The sequence below is a fragment of the Zeus faber genome, assembly GCF_960531495.2.
Source record: "Zeus faber genome assembly, chromosome: 4".
In the NCBI taxonomy this organism is placed as follows: Eukaryota; Metazoa; Chordata; class Actinopteri; order Zeiformes; family Zeidae; genus Zeus; species Zeus faber.
Window position 1 is genome coordinate 4,317,275 of NC_137191.1, and position 16,826 is coordinate 4,334,100.

General features: G+C 43.6%; 2 protein-coding genes across 2 annotated transcripts in view; both read left to right on the top strand.

The window, feature by feature from the left end:
- Nucleotides 1–1,812, top strand: part of fam20cl (family with sequence similarity 20 member C, like) — a gene marked incomplete at both ends in the record, with an annotated part of 46,820 nt that extends 45,008 nt beyond the window's left edge. The window contains 3 exons of the mRNA XM_079998883.1: nt 839–920; nt 1,241–1,300; nt 1,539–1,812. Coding sequence (XP_079855009.1) covers nt 839–920; nt 1,241–1,300; nt 1,539–1,812 — 416 coding nt within the window. The remainder of the gene's footprint in view (nt 1–838; nt 921–1,240; nt 1,301–1,538) is intronic.
- Nucleotides 1,813–3,261: 1,449 nt separating this feature from the next.
- Nucleotides 3,262–14,330, top strand: baiap2l2b (BAR/IMD domain containing adaptor protein 2 like 2b; the record flags this gene model as incomplete). Its single annotated transcript, XM_079999698.1, has 14 exons — nt 3,262–3,315; nt 3,499–3,574; nt 4,608–4,694; nt 5,405–5,466; nt 6,568–6,639; nt 7,014–7,103; nt 7,645–7,776; nt 11,124–11,228; nt 11,600–11,702; nt 12,065–12,272; nt 12,568–12,633; nt 13,294–13,636; nt 13,941–13,984; nt 14,255–14,330. The coding sequence occupies 14 exons, from the start codon at nt 3,262–3,264 to the stop codon at nt 14,328–14,330; spliced, it is 1,518 nt and encodes a 505-aa protein (XP_079855824.1).
- Between the last annotated feature and the right edge of the window lie 2,496 nt (nt 14,331–16,826).

Here is a 16,826-nt window from a genome sequence, read left to right on the forward strand (position 1 = left end):
TGTGAGTGTACATTGTCCGTCCTCCTCTCCTCTCCATTGTATACATGTTTTGGAGGTACTTTGTCTATGTTAACAGAATAACTCAGAATAACATGATTGTAAAAGTTTGATCAATACATTGAATGTCAATATCAGATATTGATAACTAATAATCACCCTATTCTATTGCAATGCTGTTTCCAAGCATTGCAATACTTCTGATATCTACTCCTGTCATATAGTACTGTGTATTCGATGACTGCCCAAACAATTATTTCAGCCAGTACCGTTTGTTTCCATCTTTGTTACGCTGTTGAAGACAGCCTCTGGAGCAGCCTTTTACAGTCACAATTAGTCGGCTGATAAGAATGCTCTCGGAATGCCGTTTCCTGCAAAATTCTATGCAATTCTATGTATAATGTGTGTGAACAGTTATATTCACGGTTGTCTGCCTATGTCAAGCTTTTCATGGCTTATCCAGATCAGCCTGTCAGGGGTTCGGTTTAGGGACGCTTGAGTTAAACCAAATTTGGCTTTAAATGTTGTGGAGTGCAATGGCTAAGTTGACACTATGGGGCCTCTTGGCCATTTTTTCTTTTAGGCCAAATTCACCAGCAAAGAACAGTGATAGTGAAAAACAGATAACAAGCAGGTTTTAATGGCCCATTCAACGAAAAAAAGTTGCTCAAGTTTGACAGTTACCTGTACAGAGTTGGTTTTAGGGTCAATAAAGTCTAGAGACAAACTGTTTTTTAAGTGGAAGTGATTGTGATCTCCATAAGGAAATGGCCAGCAGAATGGCGGCTGCTAGACTCCAGAGCATCTAATGGTGACTGTGGAGGCCTCTGCTTTTCTCCAGGTAACATGGACAGACACCACTACGAGACATTTGAGAAGTTTGGAAACAACACGTTTCTGCTGCACCTTGACAATGGAAGGGCGTGAGTATGGTCTGTGATTTGGTGGACGCTGTACGGGTGTAGCAGTGGTGGAATACTCTTGATAGCCAATGGGAAAGGCTTGAAAATGATGATTTATTACATACTGTATGTGACGCAAAAGAAAATATGTATATATATTTTTTGCCAGCATTTATCTTTTCTCAATATTCAGCATTTGAGTGTTATAATGGCACTTAAACAAATGGAAACGTTTATATTTTTCTGTGTCATGACTATCGTCAGATCTTGACTGGCGGCTGTGCTGGTGGTGTTCATTGGGTGTGGTTTGAATAATCCTGGTTCTCCACCTCCCCGCACAGATTTGGTCGCCACTCCAAGGACGAGCCCTCCATCCTCGCTCCGCTGGAACAGTGTTGCAGGTGACACGATGAAACACATTCTTGTCGAATATTTACAGAAATATTTACTTTAATTGAATTGGTCCTCAACAAAAGAATGTGAAACCATGCTAATCCATTTCGGGATTTATCCTTACCCATAAATAAAGTACATGTGAACGGGAGGGACAGGAAAAAAAGGATAATACTGAATAGAATGCTCTCTCGCTCTCTCTCGCTCTCTCTCGCTCTCTCTCGCTCTCTCTCTACCCCACCCCAGAATCCGTCGCTCCACATGGCTGCGTCTGCGCCTCCTCTCCCTGCCTCAGTACCGGCTCAGCGACGTTATGCGGCAGTCCTTGTCCCTCGACCCCCTGACCCACGTGGCCCCGCTGCTGTCCGAGCCCCATCTCGTTGCCCTCGACCGGCGCTTGGCGACCGTGCTGCAGGTGGTGAGCCGTTGCCAGGGGCGAGAGGGCGGGGACACCGTTGGCGATGAGGTCCTCTATGATGACATTTCTTACTTGGAAAGCATGAACACTCCCGCACCCTAGTGTGTGTGTGTGTGTGTGTGTGTGTGTGTGTGTGTGTGTGTGTGTGTGTGTGTGTGTGTGTGTGTGTGTGTGTGTGTGTGTGTGTGTGTGTGTGTGTGTGTCCGTCCAGAATATATGTGTGAATACAGTATTTAAATACACCAACATTACTGCTACAACCTCTGGGTCTGAGATTCTGCTGAAGAGAGAAGTGACAGTATCCCATGGTCCAGTCAGGCTTTAGTTCAAAGGTCAAGATGTGGATTTTTGTTTTTCTCTGTGTCCACTGCGTGATCACAGAAATGTCTTATGAATGGATTTGTTAAATAGGCCTTGACCGTGTGATGTCAGCAATTAGAAAATTTAAAAAATTGGTTCAAAGTACCATCAAAGACATTGTTTAATGTACCTTTTAAAATATATATTTTTTTAGCTGAAGGACAGAGCTGGCCTTCTTCAGGCTTTTACTATTTTTTATGTTTCGCAAATCCCAGGTTACCTCGTGGCAAAGGTGTAAATTCTATGCTATGTATAAGTCAATTCACCATCACCTACGTAATTCTTATTTTTAGTTCATAAAAAGTACCGTTCCAATCCAATTAATTTTACTGATTAGTAGTTTGGACATATCGATTGGCTTAAAATTCATTTCAACGTGTCTCTGTTTAAAAAAAAACAAAAAACTGAAACTCAAGTATTCACTGTAATGACGCCAGCACCTCAATTAAGCTTTGGACAGATATGTGAAATATCGTAAATTGGCCAGTGTACAGCTGTAGTGGAGATGATGAGAGATGACTACTGCGGCCGTCGTGAAACTAGTTTTGTGTCTGAGGAGGAGAGCTGCACATCCTGCCGTCATGGTGGCGTTCCGCCGGTCCATCTCCTCCGCGGGAAGACGCCATCGTACCTTCCTGCGTACACTTGTGTACTTGAACGCTCAAATAAAAGATGTTGGATTTCATGACAGCCACTTTGTTTACCTCTCTGATGCCTTTTTACTCCATCGTCCTTTCTTTATCCGGGTTCGTCCCTGGAGGAGGGGGTGTACGTCACAGCCGTTTGGGCCGCTCTCCCTCTCCCTTCCCTTTCCTTTCCTTTCGAACCTCGAATCAATAATTCACCCCACGCCGACGATATCCATTACACGTTCTCTCTTTTCTCTTCTCTCTCACTGCAAGTAACGGCTGATGACAGCAGAATAAAAAGGCTCATTAACAAGTGAGAGAAAGGAAGAGGGGGGGGGGGGGGTTATCAGTCCAGCAGACCAGTCTTATCGTGTTTTGGGAACCAACGGTGGGACGGCAGCGGAGGAGACTTTCACTCTTTGAGAAGACGAGAGGCCGCTGAGGACACAATTGTTTTTCTCTAACTTTTGCTCCAAGACTGTTTTAAATCCCCTTTTTTCTGTTTTTTGGAAGTTTTTGTGCTTTGTTTTCAAGTTTGTATTGGTGTCAGAAGTTGGTCATCATGTCGGGAGCAAACAGCGACCAACTGCACAGATCCACCTTATCTGTCTATTCGGTGAGGCATGAGTCCTGTGTTGTACTTCGATTCATCCTGGGAACTAACTCTACTGTATCTGTATAGTTTATGTAGTGTAAGATACGTTAACAACATCTACTGTACTTTATTTATCACAGATGTTTTGTCTTGTGGTGTTTCATTTCAAGGTTTTATTATATTGTCTGCTTTTTCTTCCCATAGAATTTAATGGAGCAGTTCAACCCCGGACTTCAGAAGCTAGTTGCTCTGGGAAACAGCTATGTCAAGGCTTTCCAAGGTGGGTGCTTGGATTTGTGGCTGGGTGGGTATTGATTTTTCTGCAATAAAGATGGGCCCCCTTGCTCTGTGCATCTGATCACAAAGCTAAAACTTCAGTGATTATGTTTTGGAACCATTTCCCACAATATCTACCAGATATATGAGAAATATTTGTGATGCTGGAGATAAAAGATGGAACTGAAAAGCATGATCTGCACATGGAAATAACATTCCTCTGCTTGTACAAAGTGATTGGCAACACACAAAAATACATGACATCATGATGATCCAGGGCCTGACCAAGTGTGTGCAGGTTGACTGAGTGAAACCCGGCTAGCCTGCACACGGTTGGCTGGGATGGTTAAAAATGGCCCTGGTTGCCCGGGGCAACCTGTCAAGCCCTCTGATCTTTAAAGTGTTGTAGATAATCAAACTTCATAGCTGACAACCTTTGTAATACCTACTTCCTGACCTATTTCAGTTAAAAATGTATTTTCCACCCCCCAAAAAAGTTCCAACATGTTTTGAGCCGGTGGTCTGTTATGTCACCTGTTGCATGTGTTGGTTTGACCTGGTTCCAACAGCCTGAATCGGCATTGCCGCTGTATTATCTTACGTGTTGTGCTGGGTAATTGGGGTGAGCGAGGTGCATTATTAATGCTCCTCTCTGCCGGATGAGGCCTGACATGAAGCCTTATCAGGGCCCAGGGCAGCGAGTCAGATAGGTAAAGCGATAGTCCACGGCAGGACTCTATTCCTGGACAGAAACCAGCCTGCTGCACGTCAGGGAATGGCAGTTGTGTCTTTTCTCTTTTAGCGTGGGGGTGGGTGGGGGAGGGGGCACAGGTGAGTTGAGTAGACACGTTTTCCAGGGTGATGATTGTCATTCAGTATGAAGAGGCCTTCACGTCAATTATTTGAAAAGCATAGTTCTTATGTTCTCAATGATGTGTGTGTGTGTGTGTGTGTGTGTGTGTGTGTGTGTGTGTGTGTGTGTGTGTGTGTGTGTGTGTGTGTGTGTGTGTGTGTGTGTGTATGTGTGTGTGCAACAGCGTTGGCCGTTTGCAGTGAAGCTTATTTCAGCGCTGTGGCCAAAATGGGTGAACAGGCACTTCACACACTTTCATCTCGCTCGCTTGGTAAGTGTCAGCTTTACAAAGCTATCAAGTTGAATCATTTATTGCATCACACACTTCTGTGTGTGTGTGTGTGTGTGTGTGTGTGTGTGTGTGTGTGTGTGTGTGTGTGTGTGTGTGTGTGTGTGTGTCTATGTGTGTGTCTGTGTGTCTTACCGTAAGCTTTACTTTCCTCCTGACCCTGCAGTGTTTTGATAGTATTATCCTGAGGTGATTAGCATCATGGTGTTGCACCTGTGTGGAGGGTGTGCGGGCTGGTACATCTCTCGTCGTTCTGCCAGGCTGGTGAACTGAGAAGGTGGGGGAGCCGCAGCGTGACTCCGTATCATGTGACCGCTGCTAAATTATGGACGTGACACTCTTTCAGCCACACTCAATTCATTAGCTAGCCCACTACCCGTGACAACGGACAAGATCAGCACCGTCAAGAAAACACGAAGCCTTTGGCAAAAAAAACGTTGACATCTTTGCAACCGTGTTGAATTTATGGAAAGATAATTTTGTGCAAAATTGCACTTACAACCTTTTCCAGGGGCACATATAAGCTGTTCCAATAACTAAGACACAGAGGTAATAAGATCTCAAACAATATTAAATTCAAGTATAATCCATTCTGTAAGTCTTGGGTTTCTGCATTAGTCCTCAATACTTTTAGCCAATTTTGTCTGATGTTTGTTTTCATTTTTTCCCTGTCTCCATCCTGTGTTGAACAGGAGATGTTTTAATCCAGATATCTGAGACCCAGAGGAGGCTCACCGCAGAGATGGAAGGAGTGGTCAGTAGATTTCCGTGTTTGAATTGGTGACTAGAGCAGGACCCAGAACATGTCTTCCTGTCTGTGTGAGCCGGATTTATTTTGTCCTGTCCAGTCCCGGGCCCCTAACGTTTGTCATAGATTTTAACGGAATCCCCAATGTTCATACTAATTGATACGTTCAGTAACAAATTGATTGTAAGCCAAGTATTAGACTTATAGGCTTAAGCCTTACTTTTGGTATTGGATTTGGCATCCTTACAGTTGCTTTCAAAAACAAAACCTTTTCAGGCTTTTCCTCCAGCTCATGTTTGTGAAAACATGTATAACTGTTACTGTTATGTCGAGCACGCATTCATTCATGTTGATTCCGTACTGAAGCGGTGCAGGTCCCATTCACACAGCACCTGTCCTCTTCCTGTGTCACCACATGAAGTAACAGATAACTAAATAGATCAATTAAACAGTGATCATTTCCCATTGAGGTCTCTGTACCTCCTTGGGAGTCAGCCCACTCCTGAGGCTCCAGTTTCCGACCCCGACGACACAAGGTCCCAGAGGATCCAGTGACAGCCTCCACTGCCATGCACCGGAAAATCAACTCATTTAATAATTTACGTGTTGACTGTAAAGTTCAGGAAAAGTTCTACACAGTCGACTTGTTAAACTGACAATGTTTTTGAAGTGATATCCCATCACATGAACAACCTTTGTTGTATTAATCTGACTGTCAAGTTTATACCACTCTCACTCGTCTAATGAACCAGACGTTCGATAATCTGTTCTTGGATTAATAACGGACGCAGGGGTTACTGCTGAAACCAGTTTAATACTTGATTTCACCATCAGAGAATTTAAGAGTAAATGGGATTCATCTTTGAATGGTTCAAGGCTTTGGAAAAACGTTTGAAAAATGGTCGCCTATTTATGGGTGAGAAGGTACTGCTCGGGTTTTGCTTGTAGAGTGAAGCACCAGCAGGACCAGGGCGGTTCTCCACCGTGTGAATAAACAACACAGCCGCTGACTCAGAGCGGAGAAGGCCTTGAGGAGGGAAGGTATTTGCATGTAGATAAAGCCACTAACTGAGCAAAAAGAGCTTTGATGGTGAATTGTCTCCACAGTTCCGCTGGTTCCAGATCGAGGTGCTGCAGGCCATGGAGAAGAACGTCAAGCTGGACGAGGAGTATATCGACGTGAGTCTGCATTCACACAGTTTTTACAGAAACACAATACGACTGTATTCTGCTGCTTCCGACCTTTCAAATCACAACAAGGGCTTTCCCGACGCTGCTATCTTTTGTGTATGTGTGATTCATATTTTGATCCACAGTCTTATAGTCAGACCTGCTATTGAGAGTAATAGTGTGTGTGCGTGCGCATGTGTGCGCGCGCATGTGTGTGTGCGTGCGCATGTGTGCGTGCGTGCGTGCGTGTGTGTGTGTGTGTTTGATTGTATTTATTGTTTATTTCTTGCCAGTCATTGGCTTGATGGAAACATAGTTGCTTTGTCGAGATGGATGAGGCCATCCTCATCCATCTCGTCCCCCTCCCAACCCTCCCCACCCAGGGCAGCCGCAGGGTGTATGAGCTGGAGGTGAGGAACCAGGCAGAGGTGTTGGAGAAGCAGCTTAGAAGAGGAGCGTACAGAGACTCTTTGGTCAGAGTCTGATAATAAGCCTTCATTACTTCACTGTGTGGCTTTATATGCATGTTAGTGCATATGTCCATATGGTGTGTGTGTGTGTGTGTGTGTGTGTGTGTGTGTGTGTGTGTGTGTGTGTGTGTGTGTGTGTGTGTGTGTGTGTGTGTGTGTGTGTGTGTGTGTGTATGTTTAAGTTTTCTACTGTATGTTTGTGGATAGAATTAGGTGAATTCAAGACACTTAACCCCTAATTGCTCCTGATGGCTGCGTCCGTCGGTGTTTGAACAATTGAAAGTCGCTTTGGATAAAAGCGTCTGCTAAATGAAATGTAATGTTTATGTAACTTAAATTAATTTGCTTTTATTGTTGCCATTTAATTTCCGTCTTTATGTGAAGCACTTTTAATCACATGTTGTGTATGTAAGGTGCTGTACAATTAAAGGTTATTATTATAATTATGTATTATATGTATTATTATACACTGTTTGTCTGTGTATATCTATTCCTACTGTGTTTATGTGTTTTTTCTACTGTGTGTGCGTGCGTGCATGCGTAGGAGAACAGTGAGTACATGCAGTACCTGCGGCAGAGCCAGCAGGAGATCTTGAAGGAGGAAGAGCGCAGATATCGCTTCCTGGCGGAGAAACACTGCGGCCTCACCCAGTCGCTGCTCTTCCTCATCAATAAGGTGCTGGTGCACAGAACACACACACACACACACACACACACACACACACACACTCACACACACACTCACACACGTATGGTCATTTAACTGTGCTATTTCGTTCTTATTTTGTTTTACTGTCTGTCAGTGCAGTTTCATTTCCTCTTTGTTTTTTTACTCTTGGGTCTGACTTTTGTCTCTTACTGTGAATTGTTCTTTAAAAACTTGACTTTATTATTCCCTCAGTGCAGCACCTTGTAACTTTGTTTTGAAAAGTGCGTTTGTTTTTTTTATATCATTATTATAATTATATTAATACTCAAACCAAAACGAGTCAAACTGTCTCCAAAGTAAACTACGGCAAGGCTTCCAATACAAGCCTCTTTTTCACCTTAGCACAAAGCAGGTACAGTAAGTGTTTAGACCGTGCTCGATTTAAAGTGCTTCACATTTTAGCAGAAGAACGCTGTGAATCAAATGGACTTTGATTACTTGGAAACACAAACCTGATGTAGGAGTGGGCAAGAATTCAATATTGTCTTTTATAACCTTTCAGTGCTAAATTAAGACATAAACATATCATGATCAACCATTTTGCAGTTTGAATGATGTTAAATATAAGTTGGAAAAAACATGTTTTTTGAATCAAAAACTGAAGGAATTTGAGGCGGTATCATGAGGATGTGCGACAATGTCATGGACGCCCAAGGCTCATTAATGCAGGTGGGGAGTGAAGTCTAGCCTGTCTGGTTCAATCCACAGAAGAGCTACTGTAGCACAAATTGGTGAAAAAGTGAATGCTGCTATGTTGAAAGGTGTCAGAACACACAGTGCATCACAGCTTGCTGCGTATGGGAGCGCTCAGTGTCCATGTTGGCCCCTGTCCATAAAATCCCCTACGATGGACATGTGAGCATCATAACTGGACCATGTAGCAATGGAAGAAGGTGGCCTGGTCTGATGAAGCAAGTTTTCTTCGACATCATGTGGATGGGCAGGTGCATGTACATCGTTTACCTGGGGAAGAGATGGCACGGGGTGGACTATGGGAATAAGTCAAGACAGCGGAGGCAGTGTGAGGCTCTGGAGAATTTTCTGCTGGGAAACATGGGCTCCTGTTATTCATGTTCATGATACTATGACACGTACCACCTGTCTCCCGGCAAAAGCACCTTAGAGTACTCCGGACTAGTCCTCCATCTAACGGATTAGAAGATCAGCCTGCCAGGTACTACAACTGTATAGGATTCTAAAGATTGCTTAGACTAGGTAGCAAATTGATTTACCCGGCCGCTCACTGTCTCCTTCCTGAAGCCTTCCCTGTTCCAGCCCTCAGTCACACACCCCAGTCACCCTACAAACGAAAGGATATACGGTAACTCGAAAAGGTCACTCCAGTTAACAAAGCTCTATTTGAAGGGAGTGCCAGTTGGTTTGGTTACTGGATTTTCATTTAATCACAAGTATACTTTTGTCTGAAGGAGATGTTTCTATAAGAGAGCTAGGCTTACCATTTAGATCATATAACGTGCTCTTCCTAACTTTTTACCATCTACAAGAAGGGTACTCAAACTGGGGTGACTTGTTTCTCTATTCTCAAAAGTTAAATAAAACTCTTACTTTAAATGCAGGTTAAGTGTTTATTAACGCTTTACAAAAAAGTATTTAGGTAATCAATACATGATACAGACAGGTTGTGATTATAGGTATTGATAAAATCAAACAATCAAGCTGATAACAAACATTTAAAAAAATCTGCTTGTGCTTTCCCTAACCCTATCTATTTTGGCCTAATTACAATTTGGGAGCCAGCCTAAGGATCAGATCAGGAACCTCCAAGCTGGAGGTTCCTGATCACTTGACTCACTCCCCCCTGACTTTCCGCTGTCTCAGGTTTCTCATAAAATGGGTTTCCCAGGATTAGCCCACATGAATCCCCAAATGACATGTTAATCTTTTACTGTAAACACTTGAACTCTCCCCTGGTATTATATATTATACAATGATGGATGTATTATATCTATCTGCTGTTAAAAGGCTATTAAATCAAGACATCTTTCTTTATTATTGGTGCATTTCGACACATCTTGTCTTCCTCTTCTTCCTCCACCTCCTCGAGCGTTGGCAGGTTCATAAGCGGGTCCTGTACCTCCCCATCCAGGAGATCCAGGTTTAATTCTTCTATCCATGCTCCATCTTGGCCATCTCCTCCCACAGTTCCTCACATAGCTCTGTAAGGGCCTCGGTACTCCGAGCCGCGGCCTGAATAACCTGGAGGAGGGCCGTGTCCTTCAGCCCTTCCATCCACCCTGATGTGGTTCCATTCTTAAGCAGCGCATCAGGTTCTCATGTTAACTTGGGTCTGCTTTGTGGGGCTTCGTTCTTGGTGTACTCGTGCTTGTGCTGGGCTTTGGTTCTGGTGTGCGGCCTTCCGTAAGAGTCACCTCTTCTCTGCAGCGGTATTGCCTTGGGTCGCTCCAAAGGTGATACATACTCCGTTTAGACTCCAGCCCCGCCCGCGGTTTAATTCCCCCAGCTCTAAGCGCCTTATCGCATGTGGTCCACGGTGTCTAAGATGCGTCAGGGCGGTGGAAGCCCATATACCCGGTAATCTGACACGCCTACCTCAACATTGTGGCAGACCAAATACACCCCCTTGTACCAATGGTATTCCCTGATGGCAGTGGCCTCTTTAAGCAGGATAATGCGCCCTGCTACACTGCAAAAGTTGTTCAGGAAAGGTTTGAGGAACATGACAAAACATTCAAGGTGTTGACTTGGCCTCCAAATTCAGATCTAAATCCTATGGGGCATCTGTGGGAAGGGCTTGTTGCCCGATCCATGGGGGCCCCACCTCCCAACTTTGTGCCAGATACCACAGGACACCTTCAGAAGTCTTGTGGAGTCCATGCCTCCACGGGTCAGAGCTGTTTTGGCTGCACGTGGGGGCCCTACACAATATTAGTGGTTATTAGTGGTGTTTTTAATGTTATGGCTGATCGGTGTGTATGAATCCGGCATTTTGATTTTGTTCTGCTTATCTTGGCCAGGTCTCTCTTGAAAAAGACATTCTTAATCTCAATGTGACTATCCTGGTCAAGTTTAAAAAAAAAAGGAAAATAAGCTATGAGTTTTAAATTCTCTCCGTGAGAACTAAAATATTTGGCGCAGTTTTATTTGAAGTTTTTATACTGACATCAACACAAATATCCCACTGTCCACGGTCAGTTCGTTGTGAAGCATCAGCCTTATTAATCATCCTCTCCCTATCCACTGAAGTTTCACCTCACAGTGAGTGCTCCATGAGGTCTTTTCCGTGGCTGTGGAGACACTGATGGAGGTGCCCTCCTTTCTTTAATAACTTCCAGACAGGCAGTTCTCTGCAGCAAAGGGCAGACGGATGGAAGGAGAAAGTGAACGAGACCAGAGGGTCCAGACCTCGAACGCCCACCCCTGCAGACCAAGAGGCACAGGCGAGATACACATCTGCATGAGGAATTGTGCTCATTTTTAATAACCTCCCAATTTTTACCTCATCTTAGATTCAAGAGGTGCATTAAGATTGATTTATTTCTCCAGACAAATACATTTTTGAGAGAGGGGGGGTGATCAGAGCTACCACAGGAAAATCACTGACCAGCACCTCCCCAACACCCTATACACGACCGAAAGCGTTCAGAGAGAGAGATCCCCTTATTTCTGCATTAGACAAAGCTAATTACTCGCCTTGAAGCTTGCAAAAATACAACGTTTTGTTTACTTAGGGTACTTGAGTTTTTATGTACTTGTACTTTTTCTGTACGTACAAACGTCAGTATATGGTTATACTGATTTATTTTCCCAGCTGCGGGGCTCAGTGAGTTCCCTGCTGCAGACGGTGGCCAGAGACGAGGACATGTCCTGGGCCCGGAGGGAGCAGCAGGCCCTGGGCAGAGTGCCCTCTAGAGGTCAGTGGGCTTACTGATTATTTAATTGGATAAGCAGATAAAATAAAACCAAAAACATATAGCGTTGACTGTGAAATTCATTTATTGCAGGAGAGTGTCGAAGTCAAAAATTCATTTAGTACTATACTGTTTTGGCTACATATATATATTCCTTCAGGTTTCTGTTCTTTTATCCCTGATATTCATACACACACTCATGCCATTGTAACTGACACCTGAGTGAGTAATTCCAAATCATTTTTGCATAGGAGCTACTTTAGGTCCATTACAGCCCCATTCTGTCCCCCTGTTTATCTATTTAGCTAATCTTGTTGTGGCTTATGTTATTTTCAATGTCTTTGTGATGCCCCTCCTCTACCCAGCACCGTCCCCGCTTCCCAGCCGCTCACGCTCCAGCTCGGTGGGGGAGTCCCTGGGCCTCGGAGCGGGGAGGTCCATGAGGGCCCTGGTGTCTCACCCCACATCCTCCAACCCCAAGCTGCTGTCCTTCACCAGGGGGGAGATGGTTGTCGTGCTGGTCCAGGAGCCGCGCAACGGCTGGCTGTACGGACGCACCGACAGCAGCCTTCGGTGGGTAGTTTCTGCGTTTCAATATATCAATATGTGTATGTGTGACTGCCTTTCATTCACCGGCAGTGGAATAATGTAATGTTGTTTCATGAATATATAGTGAACATAGTACAAACTATGCTGGTACGTTGAGCTGGGCTTCAATCTAAACTGCAGCCCAATATGGATCTTTTAGTTGTCAGTTTTGTAGCCTGTGGAAAAGTGTATTATTATCATTATCATGACTTTGTAAAGTTTGAGTTGTTTATTGATTGCTAATTTTCTGTGTGCGCTTGTATTTTATTATTCCCCGCAGTCAGGGCTGGTTTCCTGCCGCTTACGTTGCTCCCATTGAGGATTTTTCCAACACTTTGGGGACAAGGTACGGATGGCATCGCTGTCAGTTTGTCAAGTTTCAGTCACTGTCTTTTGCCTTTAATGCAAAATACACAGAAAAGACACTGTACGAGACAAAGTAACACGCTTTACGAGACAGAGTGCAGCCTGGTGTTTACAGAGCCTGACCTGAACATAAGCTGAGCATCAGCATTTATAAACACACTTCTTAGCAAGTTGGTTCTAATACAGTGGTCAATAAACTATCATATCTATACTGTTGAGCACAAAAAAGTTTAAATTCATCATTACTTATTCATCTTAGTGGCATTTTATTGATCCAAGGTGTGAACCACCTCTTTTTTATTTTCTCACTGTTCTTTATTGTTTTTACTGTTTATTCTGTTTTTATTTGTCTTTCTGTGTTTTTACCTGTTTTAGATTTCTGCAAACAAATTAACAAAAGAAAGACTTCAACTGCAACTACATTGCTGCATTACAAATATAAAAATAAAAAAATATATGGAAATGAATAATAATGAAGGTTACAAATTATTTCAGTCATTTGTAAAAAAAACGAAAAACATTTTTATGAATTAATGAGATTGTAATGCTTCGTAACTCCAACGTACTCCCCTGAACCTAGTTGGATGATTCACTTTTTTACACACTTTACACAATCTAACTCTTGCCTTTGACCCTTTAGCAACACGTCTGTGAGGAGCCACAGCATGAACAACCTCCTGGATCCCTCCGACACCCTCACCGACCAATCGGAGAGCAAGAGCTTCGGGGACGTCCCGCCTCCGGCCACGCCCATCCGCCGGGCCTCGGTGGATGTCCGCCCGGCCTCTCCGCTCCCCGAGAAGAGGTCGGAGGCCGTGGAGACTAAGGCCAGTCCTGTGAAGAACTACATCGAGCTCCCAGCTCCGCCCCCTCCTCCGCCCCCTCCGCCCCCCGCTGCCCAGAGCCTCGGGAGGGGATCTGTGGACCCCCGACCCATCTCTCAACTTCCCAACCCCAAAGGGGAGTTGGGCTCTGATGAGAAGGTACAGTACTGCCTGTTACTTTAGTTCCCCATGTTGTGCAATATACTACAATGCATCTTAAAATGTCTTTGTTCCCTTTGAGCCACTTCCAGAGTCTGATTGTAAATCCTGTTGATTCCCAGTGGGACTGTCTTCAGCTTTCTCTTCTTCCTTTTTATTGTTTTGATATAAAAAGTTTTGGGCCTCGACACCGTTGCAAATGAGTGTCTTCCCCTGAATGAGTTTGATGAAGATTTAGGGAAAGGTTATGAATTATTATTTAAAATAAAAAAATAAAAATACAATTTCCATCTCTCTCTCTTAGGCCTTATCACCCCACGGACCGCCTGAAAATCCGCTCTTCCCCAGGTAATGCATGTATACTTATAAAGTGCCAGCCCAAAAAAAGCATCAAATATAGGATTTTTTAACAAAATAATCTCAATCATTAGCATTTTAAACAGAAATAACTGATAATTTTAATAGTTTGAGTTCAAAATACAGATACAGGTTCCGGTGCCTTTCTTTCTTTTGAATACAGGTACAGTTCGGGTTTCATGTGTATTTCTATATTTCTATTTCTTTGTTTATGTTGGCAGATGAAACTCTCGTTTTGGGGTATTATGTTTTATTTTTCAGAGGTACGAACCCATTTGCCACCGTGAAGCTCCGACCCACGGCGACCAATGACAGATCGGCGCCTCAGATCCTTTGATTGCATGCTGTAATACCCTGGCTTCATGTGTATGTCACCAAATTCATTGTCCGGACGAGGTACCACAAAATGATTCTGATGATATGATATAAGAGAAAATAAAGCGAATAATATGCAGATAGCTTTTGTTTGACTTCAATGAGGAGGGTTGACATGTTTTCTCTGACCTTTGTATTATTCCTTCGGATATCCTTCTCTCCATCATCAATGCCCTTCCTTATTCATTTGAACATGGTGTTTGTACTATTTCTCAGTTAACTGAGTTAGTTAATGCTGTCATTTCACCCAATGGTTGAAAGTGTTAAGCCGGTAATAGTGTCACTCTGCATCATGTTGCATACCGTATGTAACCCAAGATACAGTGACCACGGGGACAGCGTCTAAGTGTCTTGTTTTCCATCGTTCCTCATGAACTCTGTTTCTCCTGTTTAGACACGTGTAGAAACAGAATCAGAGCAAAGGGTGAGAGTGAGTTTGTCATTGGTATTAATTCATTGTTGATTGGTTGTCACCCGTTCACCCAGTTAAATGCAGGTTCTTGACTGAGGCAGGTAAAATCTTAAAGCATAACATATTCTACATTTAACCATTATTTTTTTACTAAAAATAAAAAAAACATTGAGCCTCTGTGGTTAGGTATGTTTATAGATTGTAATGCCCCACATGTGACCTGGAGTCAATTCAGTCGGCCATAGATGCCATGCCACTTTAAGTGAAGACTGTGTGACCACAAAGACAAGACTTTATTGATTAAATGAATCGTCAAATGGGATGCAGATGCTGATGTCATCTGTCGGGTCAGAGGAGTAGAACTACCTGATCGCAAAATAACAGCTGGGAGCACGATAGGAAATAAATGAATGAGTTGAGGAGGAGCTTGTCTAGTCTTGCCTATTTCATTTTGTATTTTGCCTCTGCTTGAAGTGCACACCCAACGGACTTTTGTGCCGGAGTGGTTCCCAAATCCAAATTCATTAATAAAATGTGTTTGTTATGAACGAGTCAAATCTGAAGTAGTTTGGCATCACTAATTCATTCTCTACTGACAAATAGTCTACTGTTCTTACATCACTACCTGTGATGGAGGTTGTAAACTACCAATGTGAGGCTCATTGCAGACTAAATTGTCCCTACTGTAGGTATGGATGTGATCCTGCAATATACTGGGGTCTCATTGAGGGTTCTCCCGCCCCGCTCCGCCTGACCCTGACCATGAACAACTGGTTCAGGACATGGATTTAAGATTCCAGAGTCTGTGTTCAATTTTTATATTTTCTCCATGGTTTCAGAAGAACTATCTGCCAGAATGCCTGGTGGTGAGTTTCGATCACAGTCCTTAGTTTCCAGTACTTGTGTAACTTGATCATTGATCTCCTGCAGTCAGTTTGTGAGATGTGGATCTAGCAGAGCTCCTTAAACGTGAAATCATTTTGTTATTTCTCTGTGATCCGCATTTTTGCGTGAATCCAGCTTGATATTGTCATTTTATTCTTGTCTTTCGTGAGTTCCCGTGTAATCTTTAATGTTTTTTTTTCTCTGTGGTTGACACTCAGTAAAGAGACATCAAAATCTCAAAGCCTTTTATTTGTCATTCAGATATTCGGGGGGTTTCATTAGATTTGATTATTCACTACATCTTTTCATCAGAGAGCTAGAGCATGGAGGAGGAGGAGGAGGAGGAGGAGGAGGAGGAGGAAAGCAGAGTGCTCTGATGCATCAGCAGCCAGGAAAAGGAGGTATAACACAGCATGATGAAACACGTTTAGAGGCAATCTAGTGTCTATTGTCAGCACCATTGGAGCAGAACACCCTATTCCCACATCCAGCGACACCAGTGATCACCCCGAATATTTCACCTTGGTGAAATGGGAACCAATCAGAGATCACACTGGGTGGTCTCCTGGTTTTTTTCACTCTTTTAATCTGTTCCACATCAAAAATCTCCACATTTTGGCAAATTTGGCTATTTTAAGCCTACAGAAGCTTGATTTTTGGGCCAATGCAAGACGTGTGAGTAGGACTGTCCATTTTTTCATTGCTGCCTGTACAGGAGGCTGGACATCTTAGATGAGTTAGTTATTGAAAACCGTTTGCTTCGGTGAGGGCCCAGAATTGAAGATACTCACAGTTAATTGCTGTGCGTTGACTTAATTGAAATACATTTTGTCGTTTGGCCTCGCTAGCGTCTCTATCGGTGCAGATCAGGTGTGAAACTAATGTACCTTTAAAACATTCAGGAAAAACCTAAAGCTTATTCAGATATTCAAATCAACCAATAGTGAAAGTTAAAATGACAGCGGTATGTCTTGGGGGTGGGGGTGGAGATGGGGAGCCCTCGTATCGGTCACCCCTGCTGGCCTGTACTGGTAGCGCTGTGTGAATAGCGAGGCCTGGATTGATGCTGGGCGAAGTGTTCTGTGGGCGAGGGAGGGGAAGTGGGTTTTAAAGAAAATAAAAATAATGCAGGGAGGAGGAAGGGATTTCTATGGTTGTCCA